This window comes from Penicillium argentinense (assembly GCF_028826775.1).
Source record: "Penicillium argentinense strain IBT 30761 chromosome Unknown utg000004l_segment0_segment0, whole genome shotgun sequence".
Taxonomy (NCBI): domain Eukaryota; kingdom Fungi; phylum Ascomycota; class Eurotiomycetes; order Eurotiales; family Aspergillaceae; genus Penicillium; species Penicillium argentinense.
The window spans coordinates 1,756,532-1,769,580 of record NW_026622663.1 but is presented as its reverse complement, the minus strand read 5'-3'; the positions used below and the strand labels follow the sequence as shown (position 1 = coordinate 1,769,580).

General features: G+C 48.8%; 5 protein-coding genes across 5 annotated transcripts; 1 reads left to right on the top strand and 4 right to left on the bottom strand.

Moving 5' to 3' along the window:
* Positions 1-718: 718 nt before the first annotated feature.
* Positions 719-2,158, bottom strand: N7532_003569 (uncharacterized protein; the record flags this gene model as incomplete). The annotated part of the gene is made up of 1 exon (XM_056616063.1): positions 719-2,158. The coding sequence occupies one exon, from the start codon at positions 2,156-2,158 to the stop codon at positions 719-721; it is 1,440 nt and encodes a 479-aa protein (XP_056476420.1).
* A 967-nt stretch (positions 2,159-3,125) lies between these two features.
* On the bottom strand, positions 3,126-3,769 carry N7532_003568 (prion-inhibition and propagation-domain-containing protein; the record flags this gene model as incomplete). The annotated part of the gene is made up of 2 exons (XM_056616062.1): positions 3,126-3,253; positions 3,325-3,769. The coding sequence occupies 2 exons, from the start codon at positions 3,767-3,769 to the stop codon at positions 3,126-3,128; spliced, it is 573 nt and encodes a 190-aa protein (XP_056476419.1).
* A 310-nt stretch (positions 3,770-4,079) lies between these two features.
* N7532_003567 (prion-inhibition and propagation-domain-containing protein) lies at positions 4,080-4,691 on the bottom strand (the record flags this gene model as incomplete). The annotated part of the gene is made up of 1 exon (XM_056616061.1): positions 4,080-4,691. One exon carries the CDS (start codon positions 4,689-4,691, stop codon positions 4,080-4,082), a length of 612 nt encoding a protein of 203 aa, XP_056476418.1.
* A 3,747-nt stretch (positions 4,692-8,438) lies between these two features.
* Positions 8,439-10,423, bottom strand: N7532_003566 (cytochrome P450; the record flags this gene model as incomplete). Its single annotated transcript, XM_056616060.1, has 6 exons — positions 8,439-8,865; positions 8,929-9,200; positions 9,250-9,479; positions 9,558-9,709; positions 9,778-9,969; positions 10,035-10,423. 6 exons carry the CDS (start codon positions 10,421-10,423, stop codon positions 8,439-8,441), a joined length of 1,662 nt encoding a protein of 553 aa, XP_056476417.1.
* A 1,552-nt stretch (positions 10,424-11,975) lies between these two features.
* On the top strand, positions 11,976-12,702 carry N7532_003565 (uncharacterized protein; the record flags this gene model as incomplete). The annotated part of the gene is made up of 3 exons (XM_056616059.1): positions 11,976-12,138; positions 12,176-12,273; positions 12,346-12,702. 3 exons carry the CDS (start codon positions 11,976-11,978, stop codon positions 12,700-12,702), a joined length of 618 nt encoding a protein of 205 aa, XP_056476416.1.
* Positions 12,703-13,049: the final 347 nt, after the last annotated feature.

Below are 13,049 nucleotides of genomic sequence, written 5' to 3'. Positions count from 1 at the left end.
GTCGGAAAAATTAAGAGCTTATCTTATGAGCCAGAATCCTATCGGTAAGGTCACATTCAGCAATGCTCCGGGTGATTTTTCTGGAGAAAGGGATAGAAAGCCTAAGTATCCGTCAAGTGACGGAAGGAATTCAGGGCAAGGCGGGGATGGAACATCGGCTGCGTTGAGCTCCAAGGTACAAAGCGGTAGCCGGAAACAAGGAGTTGGACCTCGGATTAGTGCAGTACAGTATCCTGGCATAATGCTCTTTCTCATCATGCAATTAGACCGGGAATTCAATCATCGCGATACAACGCCCAAGGGCATGCAACGACTCTTCGAATGGTTTCACCCTGTGGAGGCGTGGACCCGAGACGGTGTTTCCTGGCAAGGAGAATAATTTAACACGAGATTTGACGTGCTACTCGTGGGGCATAGGATCATCCAAAGGGGGAATTCTCGGCTGGTGTGTAGAGCCGGCTAGCGACGGGGTTTGCAAGGGCTGGAATGTAGGGCGAGGTCATGGCCAACCTCCTTTGGGTATTCCAACAGCTTAATTAATCATAAAAACGCATTGTGACATCATTTTAAACAGCTTCTACCAATAGGTAGTTGGAATATAGCCAAGCTTCCTATTTCAGTTCCTGTAGATCATAGGGCTAGCCACGTTAGGCAAGTAAGCTCGAGGGCATCGACCAATACACCAATTGGGTTGAACTCGAAACTGGATTATTACACATCATCTCTTACTTCGGATTGCTCTTCCGTCACACATCACAGTGTCCCCTACGAGCACGTGAAGGGCTTTCCCACAGTTCCCGACTGAAATTTTGTAATCTCGTAATTCGGATGAGCTAAGTCCACTCAATATGCGAAGGGGAGGTCTTACCAGCTCATCAATACTGGCATACGTGCCACACCCGAACAAAATAATTCCCACAAGGAATACCACTCCATTGTACATTGCGGTCTTCAGATTTTTCTTTTCGTACCATGATCCTTCCCTCAAAAGCATATACCACATGACCGGTGGTAGGTAGAAGGATAGGCCCGAAACAAAAAGCGATGAAATGATGGAAAGCAGCTCTGAGAAGATAGGGACTGCTTCTGCGATAACCCATGCAATGACTGTAATGGTGAATACCAGACCGATCCAGGTCATCCAGCCTTGTTTAGTGTTGATGTAGCGAATGATCGAGTCGCGGTATACCTTTCCGTGAATGTAGCGACAGACCACTGTCGTGTTGATCGATCCAGATATAAAGATGACTGGTAGTGCGATGCCGAATACGACCCGGGAAATGACAGGGCCGGCAGAGAGCAAAGCAGGCGATTGTACTCCCTGACCAACGAAAGCATAGATGATTGAACCCGTAAGACTGTAAACCACGATCTGAATGCCTCCCATCGCCCACAAAGTCTTGATATAGTCTTCTGGGGTATGCATTTCCTCCATAAAAGACGGTAAACAACCAGCAAATGAGTAGGCAAAGACGATATTGTTTGCTGCAACGATAGCACCAGAAAATGTAAGGCCGACCTTGGGCCAAGCAGACCACGGAACAATATCAGGGGCACTGACGGCTGAATTACTCGTGTATTGAATTCCGGTAGCAATCATAGTAACCCCGATCGCGATCACGATGGACGCGAAATCAACGTACCCGAGAATTGCAATTTCAGAAAAAGAAGGTGGAATAGCGAGGATCATCAAAATCGCGGCGGACGAAATGCTGAACACCAGCGAGCATACATCGCTTTGGGTAATGTTCTGGAATGCAATTGCACCTGTCAAACAGTGTGATCCAATGACGAAGACCAGTAGCGAGACAAAGCTCCCGATGAAGATTTTCGATCCCCATTTTCCGAACAGCAGTCGGCCAACATCTGCATAGTGCCCGATTTGTGGGTATTTCAGCTTGACTTGTCCGATGTTATGGCCGGCGTACATTGCAACCAGGCCGATTCCGACAGTCAGAATCAGACCTGCTACCATGCCGAGCGATGCGAATGCAGACGGAAGTCCCAGGCTGCCTAGGGCAATTGCTTCGACTATTGAGAGAACAGTGAGGCGCTTCCATCCGAGGCGATTAAAACGGCTGTCGCCTTCAATTATGCGTTGTCGCTCGGGATCGCAAAAATCTTGGTCTTTTGGGAGGTCGTCGGTACTAGCCGCCATCTTGTGATAATCTCTCCAAGATCAATGGATTGGGGTCACAAGTAAATAGACGATTTTGTTGCTATGTGGAAGTTTTAAACAGAATTGCTTAAAAAGAATAAAAAAAGATCAGATATGATTGATAAAAAGTCTCGAAGGCCGGAAATCGGAAATAGCCGAAGAGTGGAGTGGGCGAACCCCGATGTGGTAATGAGGTCCGGGGGGAATTCGGAAGCTGCTTTGCCATCTAGTAAGCGAAGCAGGCGGGGCGACGTGCCATCGCTCAAGCTGAAGATATTTACACGGTTATTCGATGCCGGGACACTTATTTCGGTTATGGCGATTTGTTCCTGGCCTTTTTGTTAATCACATCGGCAACAGTGTGCCCACAGAACGGGTAAAGAAGTCAAACAACGCCTGCGTGAGGGTACTTCTTGCTCGAGCACTCAGCCAGGGTCGTCGAGTAGGGCGGAGAGTGCCCCGTAGTCGCGTGTACTAAGCAACCTGCAGCAAAAGAAAAGCAAAGACTCCACCGAGGCAAAGCTTCCCTGTGCATTCCTCTGCACGCATCCAATGAGGCCTAGCAGCCAAGAACTTGGCAGTTATCTCTGAGACATGCGAGTCCGTTTCTCGTAATATCGACGATAGGGAAAATCAAAAGAGTGGCCTGATCCCCGGGTCCCTGGTTCCCTGGCATGCAGAACGGCCTGCAGTACGCTGCTATACTTTGATATCTAGTTAGTTAGTTATCGACCTCTGCCTGTCACTTCAGGCTCCACTTTCCCTGCGCATATTGCGGCAACCCTCTCAAAATGACTAGGTTTATTCTCTTTTCGCAAATCATTACACTGTGCCAGCCGCTGCACGACAGAACCGAGCTGACCGGGCTTTGCACCATAGATTTCGTCTCCAATTCCACCTCGTCCACGCCATCGCCGAGGCACTCCAGACAGGCCTTTGTATACAGATCGCCCATCTTTGCCTTCATTTATTTTGACGTCCCGCCCTTGCCGCGCACGCGCAGTAAAAATGGCTGGAACCGCACCAACCGGCTCAGCGGAACATCGCCGACGCCAACATTGACGTCTTCAACGAGGTAGCGAAGCGCCCGCCACTCTGCAAATTCGAGTAGTACGGTTCCAAGCGAGCATACATCCTTGGACACATGAAGCTCTCAGTGGGCTCACCGAGGGCGCTGCCGGGTGTCGGGGTGTCTTGTTTGTGGTCGGCGGAAGGCTGCTCCGAGATATCGCTCGGTGCGCTGGGACGTGCAAAGGAAAAGCCGGCAAGGATTGAATCCTGAAGAATCTCTGCTGCATCTGTCGTATTGTTCGTTAAATAGAACAGGATATTCTCGCACAATGTGAGCGATTCGAAGAGCCAGCTGAATACTGATGGTGAGGCTGGGTGGTTTATGGCCACTGTTTCCAAAGAGCTCAAGGAGCGACCGAAGCTTTGCGTGTGATGTGTATTGAGATTGTTGAAGACGAACGGGATAACGTCGTCCTCTTCAATAATTCCTCTGACCGTCAACGAGCGAAATATCTCGCCCTCGGGGAGACGGAGAAGGGCTGCTAGATTCTCCGCTCGAGGCAGAATCTTGTTACGGACCACTCGGTCGATAGTTTTCATCTCGCTGAATACCGTCTCCCCTCATATTCGGGGACGCGCATGCTCTCATTTTTCAGTGCACTGAAACCCAAGAGTTTCAAGCGCGAAAGGGGCGCAAGTGTTTTCAAGAGGGCCTGTCGTTTGGGCACGTCGATGGGATTCGGGTCGCCTTCCCTAATCCTACTCGCGATGCCTTCACTCCAGCAGAAACAGCGAACGCCTTCAGATCGGGATCCGAAGCATGACACTGACACCCCCCACCCGGGGGGAAATTGTCGAACGCCTCAGCAGGCGAAGATAATTGATCGAACTTGTTGTTCATTGAGATAAGTTAGGAGCCCATCCTCTTCGTCGCGTCAAGAAGATCGTCCTGTCGCCAGGGGTCGAGTAAACCCCAAAGCCTGCGAATAAGAGACTGTACGTCGAACACAAGCCCAGTAACCTTTTCTTTACCCACGTCTGCCCACCAAAGGCGCCTCGTAATCCCAGGCTCCTGAGAAATGCCAGCTTTTCTCAGTATCCATCGATGTGTCTCATTCGAACTCCCTGCGGACACGGAAGGCGATTCAGAAGGAGCTTCGATCAAGCCGGAAGACCGCGGCTCTGGCATGCTGTTCTCTCCTATATCTAGGCAGTATCGCTTCTTGTGCTGTTTTGCATCTAGCAGTAGATCTTGCAGCCGCCGAAGGGACTCCTCGACAGGCCTGGCGTTAAGGCATAGGTCAAGGATACCCTCATCTCGCAAAATGCCTGATCTCCAGCCCCATTCGGTGAGTTGAATTTCTTGTATATGCAGCATGCAAATAATCGTCGACGAATCTTGTCCGAGGTTGTTAGCCGTAAACAACAGAATGAATCCCTTGATGCAGCCTCCGAGGAGTTGCAGGGAAAGCGAAATCACACTCACCGCGCCAGCGGCCACGCTGGAAGGGGTCTCTGTCATGGCATATAGCTTTTACTTCGAATCGCCAGCTGAGAAATACTTGTGGCAGCATGCTGACTATTTATGGTTGACTGCTCCCCTGCCCTGTTTGAGAATCGGCGGCTGCCTGCGGCTAACGGGCGATACGAGGGTGTTGAAGACAATTCATCGCGACGCGATGGTCACAACTATTCAAAAAAAGCTCATCTGCTGGGATCTGTGGCTGGAAATAAGCACAATCGGAAATCTTCTACTCAAACTTGGCAAAAGACAAGTCCTGCTCAATTTTGAAAACCCGCCCAGAATATCTGTCTCACTTCAACGCGACAATGATCTCCAACCACCAGGATGATCTTCCCCTGCCACCAGAAGCGTGGCGGCCACGATCCACATGTCCAATTTAACTAGCAAGTGGCTTCCCTTGTCGGAATCGACCAGTACATTCCAAACATGCTAGATGCCGTCTTCCCAACCCATCGCACCCGCGATACTGCGAAGCTACACATTCCACCCACGTTTCTTCAGCGTGAGGCCGTCGACTCTTCTCTTCTTCTCGGACACGGCGCTTCTTTTGCTGTCACACGTCAGGCAATCCCTCCCGAGCCCGCTGAATATATCGAAAATCAAAAATGGGAACTTGGTCCCTGGAGAAAGTTATAAAGGCACCTAAGCGCCCAAAATACGTTGTTTACAGGTCGGGTCGGGTCTGGTTGCGTGAAGATAGAGATCCCGCAACACCTCGAGACCGCCGTGCTTTGCAGAATGTTCTTATAGCTTGGGAAAAGCCCCGAAAGACGTGACTTGCTTTCCATAACTCGAACCCTCGAAGTTCAGGCTGTTGAGCAACAAGCGCAGGAAATAGCCTGGTGAGGAATTAGTCAATACAGAGAAGCTTCATCGCTAATTAAATGCAGAGGACTGGCAAGTCTTGATCTCGATGCTATCCAAGCCGTAAACGAAGGATCTTCAACTGAATGTCGTCTATCGCGTTACCAACAATTCACCTGCCCCAAAACACTTTACTACACGCCTGTTAGATCTCAGCCTCCAGCCCAGCCAGGTCCCAGCAGTTCAAGTCCCACTCAGGTCGGATCTTCCCAGCACCAGGGAATCTCGAAGGGTAAGGAGATGTAAGCCTCTAGGTCTGCTCAAATGTGTTTTCACACCTAATAAGAATTATTTCAGAGCACCGCAGAAAGTCAGCTGGTCAGAACTCGGCTGCAAGGTACCTTTCGACACTTTAAGGGAAAATATTCACTACCTAATGTGAAGTTAGCATCAATGATACTCTGAACAAAACATGATAGACCTCGAACCAAGGATTCAAACTATCGTGGCAAATACTCTGATTGAGCTCAACGATCCGATTCGGAAGTTCTCTTTAAATGCCGTTTTTCTGAATGTATCCATCGAATGATGGAGGTGGCCTTTACATCTGGACGAAAGGGGCCACAGCTGGCCATGCAATCGCTCAGGAATATCTTTATATAATGTTCAATGCATGCTCAAAGCCAATACTCGATGACATCCCAGTGCTGAAATATCTCAAGGGCCATGCACTGAGAGGATCCCGGATGACACTCGAAGATCTAAAACAACTGTATCCCACTGTGGCCGCCCACATGAGCAAAATGGTCAAATTTGGAACCGGGCTTCATTGGTAATCGATGTCATTACGGCCTGAATCAGGCCGCACTATTTAGCGCAGAATCTGTTCCCGAGAGTGTTGATCCATGAGTGGAGCTCGCAGATATTGTCATAAACAACAGGGGAGATAATTACGTCCATGCAGCTGCAGCGTTCGGTGCGCTAGTTTCTGAAACTGGGATAGTTTCTCAACTTGCAGTCACCGAGCCTAATCGCAACGGAGAAACTGCGCTCCTATGTGCATGTCGAGCTGGACATCTAGATAGTGTCAAATTTCTTCTTGATCAAGGTGCTGAGGCATCCATTCAGTCTGAAAATGGTGAAAGCCACCTTCACTGGTTGATATCTTTCGATTTCAAAGTCAATACCTCGGCGTTATGTAATGATCTGATTCAAAGAGGCGGCACTAATGTGGACGCTTTCACAACCTGCTAAATCTCGTACTCGACGTACCCTGTATCATTGACGTTGATTTCCAATTCTAGGGGACGCCACTTATGTGAGCAGTCCACAAAAACCAACTTCGCCTCATCTCATCCTTATTGTCTAAGGGAGCTGATCCAAACTTTCGCTTCAGACAAGGGCATCTGTCGCCTTTAGACTGGGCCGCGTTTTATCACTATGCAGATTGTTTGAAGCGCATTTCAGCATCTTGAAGAGACTGCTAAATTGCCGACCACAGGGAGGGCATGGAGAGATCTGCGACATGCAGTACATTACAGTCCACTTGCCAAGAATGCTTTGAACGAATATGACAAGTTTTCCAGGATCATACGGAACGGCACAGAATACCTCTCGAACCTGTGATCCACCTTGGCTCATTTTCAAGAGAAGGCAATAGCTCATGCGATTCAACTTGCACCAGAATCAAGCACCTCTTCAATATGCCGCTCGCGAGGCCCATGATGAGGCCTGCAAGGGTATCCTAGTGTTAAAGTGGTTCAGAAAAGGGTAAAGTAGCAATACGCAAGCTAGTCCAGAGGAGCAAACACCCCCCCCTAGAAAGTGTTCGTTGAACCGGCCCTCCCTCTTCCACTTGCTCCGAAGCCATGGTGCCGATATCAACGCTCTTTGTACCCCCTGTTTGATGTTAGCGGTCAGCGTACATGGACAGCACCTTAACTGCTTTCCAATGAAGCCCATGATGACGACAATACCCTTCTGGACGACATAATCGTGGCAGGATTACCGGTAGATAGTGATACTTCAGCAGATACAGAGACTGCATTCCAGGTAGCCGTTCACCGCAATGCTTTCAATCTCGCTAACAAGACTATATCTCGCGGCGCAAATTCCAATATTGCGAGAAAACGATCGGGTTTGCTCGTCGCGCCGAGTCCGTTGACAGTTTTGGGGCACGAGGTCGCTCGCAATGCAAGCAACGGTTTACCGGCGCTGCACTCTTTTTTGGCTCTGCAGCCGCGTCCTAATTTCGTTGTCGATCCCCAGCAGCGGTTTATTGCTCTTCACCTTGTCACCTCCATGACTCGTGGGTTTTCTTATGTGGGTGGAAGAGAACTCCACCGTGCTTTTTTTTGATTAGGAAACAAATCGCGGAATTATTCACGAGCCCTTGTTTAGTACCCCGATCCAGATTCACTCGGTGCGTGCTGCTTGGGTGGAAAAGCGGCACTACATATCGCGGCTGAGTGTGGGGATCTTGGTGTCGTCAAGGAGCTTGTCCAGACTGGAGCAAATACCAACGTGAAATGTGATTCTGGAAAGACGCCTTCGAACGTTTCTCGGGATGTCTGGAAGCATGAAAAAAGGCCCACTACTTTAACCAAGCTACTCAGCTGGTTAGAGTAGCTCACGAGCACCTTCCTTTAAATAATGGCACAATTCTCCCACTGTGATGAAGACCTTTCAGCTGCACGTGTTACTTTTCAAGTTACTTCTGCTACATTTGCACCTTTCCTGATTTCCCCGAATGATTCATCAATGTCAATTTGGATAAACTATTGGCAAAATCAGATAAGATAACCTTGTCCCAAATAAGGTCGTGGCCGTAACCTTAACTTTGTCGGCGCCGTTGGGACCAAACGACGTCGCCGCCTTCCGGCTCAGGCCTGAGCTCAGTGGTCCTCGCACCGTTGACATATACCCTATTTGGGATCCCCTTTATTGTTGTCCCATCTCCATCCGGTTGGTACCTGCGGGTACACCGGATAAAAGATCTCCGTGGCTTTTCTCCCACGGATAAAGTTGCTCTAGGGATTGAACGAGTTCCCGATGTTTCTCACTCCGTGGCTTGATACTGAGCTCAAATGGCGCGGGATGACTGATAACACCAGGTAAAAACTTGATCGGGATATCCTGGAGCTTGCCATCCCGGATTGGCTTCGAAATCTCAAACACAGTTAGAGATTGTGCGATCGAGAGGAAGACATTCGAGTCAGCGAGATTCCTTCCAGGACAGATGCGTCTGCCAAACCCAAACACGAGCATATGAGGGTCTCTTTCCGGGACATGGCCATCGGTAGCCAAAAAGCGTTCGGGTTTGAACGCCATCGGATCATGGTATACGTTTTCATCGTGGGTAAATGCCCTATATAACGAACGATCCGAATTAGCCTGTCTTCGCGTTCAAAATCGTAATATAACAACTCACCATAAATTGGTGATCACGGAGGATCCTTTTGGGATGAAATATCCCTCGAAGGTATCATCTTGTGTTGATGTGTGTACCACGTTTATGGGAACTACTGGGTGCCAACGGAGGACTTCTTTGACCACGGCATTGACGTATGGGAGGTTCTCACGATCGCGGAACTGCGGCATTTGACCACTCTCGACCACTTTGTCAATTTCCTGCTGGGCCTTGTGCTGTACCTCAGGGAACAGCGCCATAGCAAGGAAGAAATTTGCAATTGAAGAGACCGTCTAGTACATTGTCAGTATGGGATCAGCATTCCGGGCGTGCTCTCCTGACCGTGTCAGCTCCTCCTCCATATAATGAGGCCGCCGACCACTTGATAATATCCTCTTCCTCTGATCCAGGTTCGACTGAGCTCTCTTTCAAGGCGTTTGAAAGGAAAGACGGTATGAGGTGGCCACTTTTCATCTGTCGTTTGACAAAATTGTATGGCACATCACTAACTGCTTTTGATCTGGTTTCGAATTCCTTCGCAGTGCTGATGAACCCAGCTCCAGGGAGCCACGCTGGTAGATATCTTACTGTTCAGTCGATTAGATACTGGAGATTGCGTTGCTTGTTGTTGATCTGCTTTCATGACTCACGTATAGGGATAAAATCCACCATCCATGTCATTGCTAGCATCGCCTGGCCAAAATCGGCCATTGCTGTATTGATCAGGTCTATGAGGGGATCTCGATCGTGAGCTTCGATGATATAGCCATAGGCAATTTTGAGAATGATACCGCCAGCCTCTCTGCTTTATGGTTAGTCTTCTCTCGCTCCCTTAATTCGTGTTGTGTCTCGAATTTATGAGATACCGACTTTCTTATGTGCTCCTGGAGTTTCTCTGGCTCGTTCATGATTCTCAGCAGAAAATGGCTCGTCTCAGTTAACTGTACATGATCAAAGGAAGCGACAGAAATATTCGATCCTATCTCTTGATGAAAGTGCTTTCGGGTCTTCCGGAAACGATCTGGGTCATTCATGGCTCCCAAAACTTTGGACCATCCCGACCTAAAAGCGGTCATTATCACAGTCGCACAGATCTCACTATCGGGGCAGAAAGTATAGCATCTTACATGTCAAGAAACTTTTGTCGTGGTCGCGAAGAGTAAATTCTGGATCTCTTTTCCAGCAGCTCTACGGCCACTCGCGCATCATTTACAATAATAATTTCCGCTCCCAGAACATTGAGCGAGCTGATAGGGCCTGTCTCAAACAGGATTAGCATTCTTTCATAGTTCAGGCGTAGTACCGTTCGAGCTTCACCATATCGATCTTTATACTTCAACCAGTATATCCAGTCCTGCTGATCCGGACCTGGCAAATCTAGCAGGTTGCCTATGATTGGTATTCTTCGAGGCCCAGGAGGAAGAGGAGGGCGCTGTCTTCTACGATCATGGAGAAAGGTAAAAGCATAGATTCCAGAAATGATGGCAAAAAGTCCGTTCCAGACTGAGAAAAACATGTCTTTCCTTTGGATTTAGGATAGGAAAGCTCTTCAGACGAAAAGAGGGTTGCATCACGCCAGGTAAAGCCTGCCCTTAAATCGCTGCTTGAAGAGGGGGTATTTCGTACCAGTCTCGACATGTGATTATTGATCGGCCTCTCAGGCACGCTTTCTTCTCTCGCGGGGTATTGCTACAGACAAGATACATTAGATGCAGTAGCTAGACACCCAAGAACGAGCCGTCCTGCAGATTGAGCGGGGTGAAAAGGTCTTACATACGTGAAGGTACTTTTCCAACATCCCTGTCTGATGACATTCATCCTTGGCAACTCCACTTTCTGTCTAATGCAGCTATTCTAAGTGGTCATTTACCTAAAGGTCAAATACACGACATGTCTTTTGTGACGTGTGCTTCTTGGCTGTGGAAGGCCACATTTATCCTGGCATTTCCCTAATGATTGCATGTATTTTTTTGGCCAAATTTCTCCCTTCCTGGGACCTATTGATTAATATGCCCTCTAAATATAATTGTCGTTTCTGTATAGTTTATGTGCGGATGATCTGCATTAAATATTACTAGTAATAACCAACACTGTGAAGACAACGACCGGCTCTAGTATGCTCATTTTTATTGGTGCAGTGATCTATCTTTAACTGACGTAAATTTCCTTCTTTTCCCCTAATGCTTTCTTTTGGCGGAAATGAGCCCAGAAATTGAAGGGTCGGATTTGAAATCGGATTAAGAGACCCAAAACCGAATAACAACTACTAATTTGACTTCTAAATGGCAATTTGTAGTTCAAATTAGGCAGCGTGGAGTGCATATATAATCCTGGAGTATCCGAGGCTGAAAACCTGAAGCAAACGGAGCTTGTCCCCATATTTGGCCCCTTTTCCACCCCACCATCAATATTTGCCCACTTCAAACACCGCCGAGCCAGAGTAATAATGTCCGGTCTCGAGGCAATAGGGGCCGTCGCTAGACTTATCCAGATTGCAGACCTGGGCACAAAAAATCTCGATTAAAATTTTCACTTTATATCGCGAAATCAAAATACAAATCAAGCGACCTAGCGACATCGCGCTCGCATGTGCGATTTTGCGAGAATTGGGTCAAAGCCTCCCTCCAGAGGGAGGTAAGCCTCCCAGGATGCTGTAAATTCGCAAGCGGACATTGTTACGACAAATAGAATTACCACTCAGCTCCAGCCTCAACAACCACAAGCTTCAACATCACAGACTCTCATTTTCCCGACGAGCTCGAGACATACAATGTCCTCATCAGCAAGATGCTCTCTGAAATCAATTCCTGCAAATCGAAGTTGGAAGGTGATCGAAATCGGCGAATGAGAAAAGGCATTTTGGACATTCATGATTCAGAGAACATGCGCTTTCAACTGTCGCATGGGCACAAGACCACACCTCTTCAGTTGGGAGATGCCATATGGATACTTCGGTTTCATGACCGAGGCCAAATTCATCTGAACCACCCAATGGATCGACTGCGTGAAATGACTCATCTTCTACGGCTAAGCTTATAAGACGCTTTCCGACGCCAACGAAGGCATACATGATGAGCTGTGAATCCTACATCGAGACCGTCGAAACAGACTTGACCCTGACAAGCCCTCATACACCATCGACACGACAAACCCCACCAGTCGTGCACGACGAAACCGCAAAATACGAAACCGAGATCGACGATAGCATGTACGAAGACCGATTCATGGTCGGTATGGGAGTCGTCAACCTATCACTCCCTACCGGAAGAGCTTCAACGGCTTCGTCGACGCATTGTCTACGGGCAGGACGGCGTCCCGCCCAAGGAGCTCCTCAATGCTACCCGTCTCCACGCCCGACACCAGGAGGTATGCGGCCTTGTGCAAGCGCAGCGGATGGGCTCGCAGTTTCGACAGAATGCGTCCACGACCAACCACTAGCTCCCACAATTTACGGGTACGCTACGCGATCCGAATCGGATTCGCCTGGTGCAGAGTACGGTTTCGACGCGGCTTTTGGAGGTCCTTCTAGGGTTGATGCTTCTTGCGGCGGGAGCGGCTGTCTGGGCGATTGATATGAAGCGCACGTTGCCGAAGAATCCGTGTAGTATTGGGGTGGTGGTTAGTCTTTTGGCTGGGTCGAAGGCGATGCTTGATGAGGGTCTCATTCCAATTGGGTCGGAGTGGCTTAATGATCGGAGTTGTCTCGAAGGGGTGTTCTTGCTGGGTTCTTGTTCAGTCTTGGGTGGTGGGATGAGAGTGGAAGAAGAGGTTTGGAATTGGGGTTGGGCAAGCTAAAGATATGACCATGGCTTTGATGTGAACGCGTTTGTATGATAGAGCCTGCGTATAGAGCAATTGTAATGATAATGGAGCACGTTATTTGACTGTTGACTTCAAGTTGGTTCCAAGGTTAGTTGCAGCGTCCACTGGCTCTCTTCGGGGCTGACTTCCGCACAACACCAGCCCTATCTCGTCCCCGCTGCCACGACTAGCCTTCGAGTCAATGGCTTCCACGTCAATTCTCTCACCATCTTGGTTTAACAAGGATATGGTGGCTGACGCATGTTTCACAAATATGGATAGCAGTGGGGCCTGCGGGCCGTGCGCAGGCTGTGTGCGCGGCGGGTCATGGTTTTCCCGAT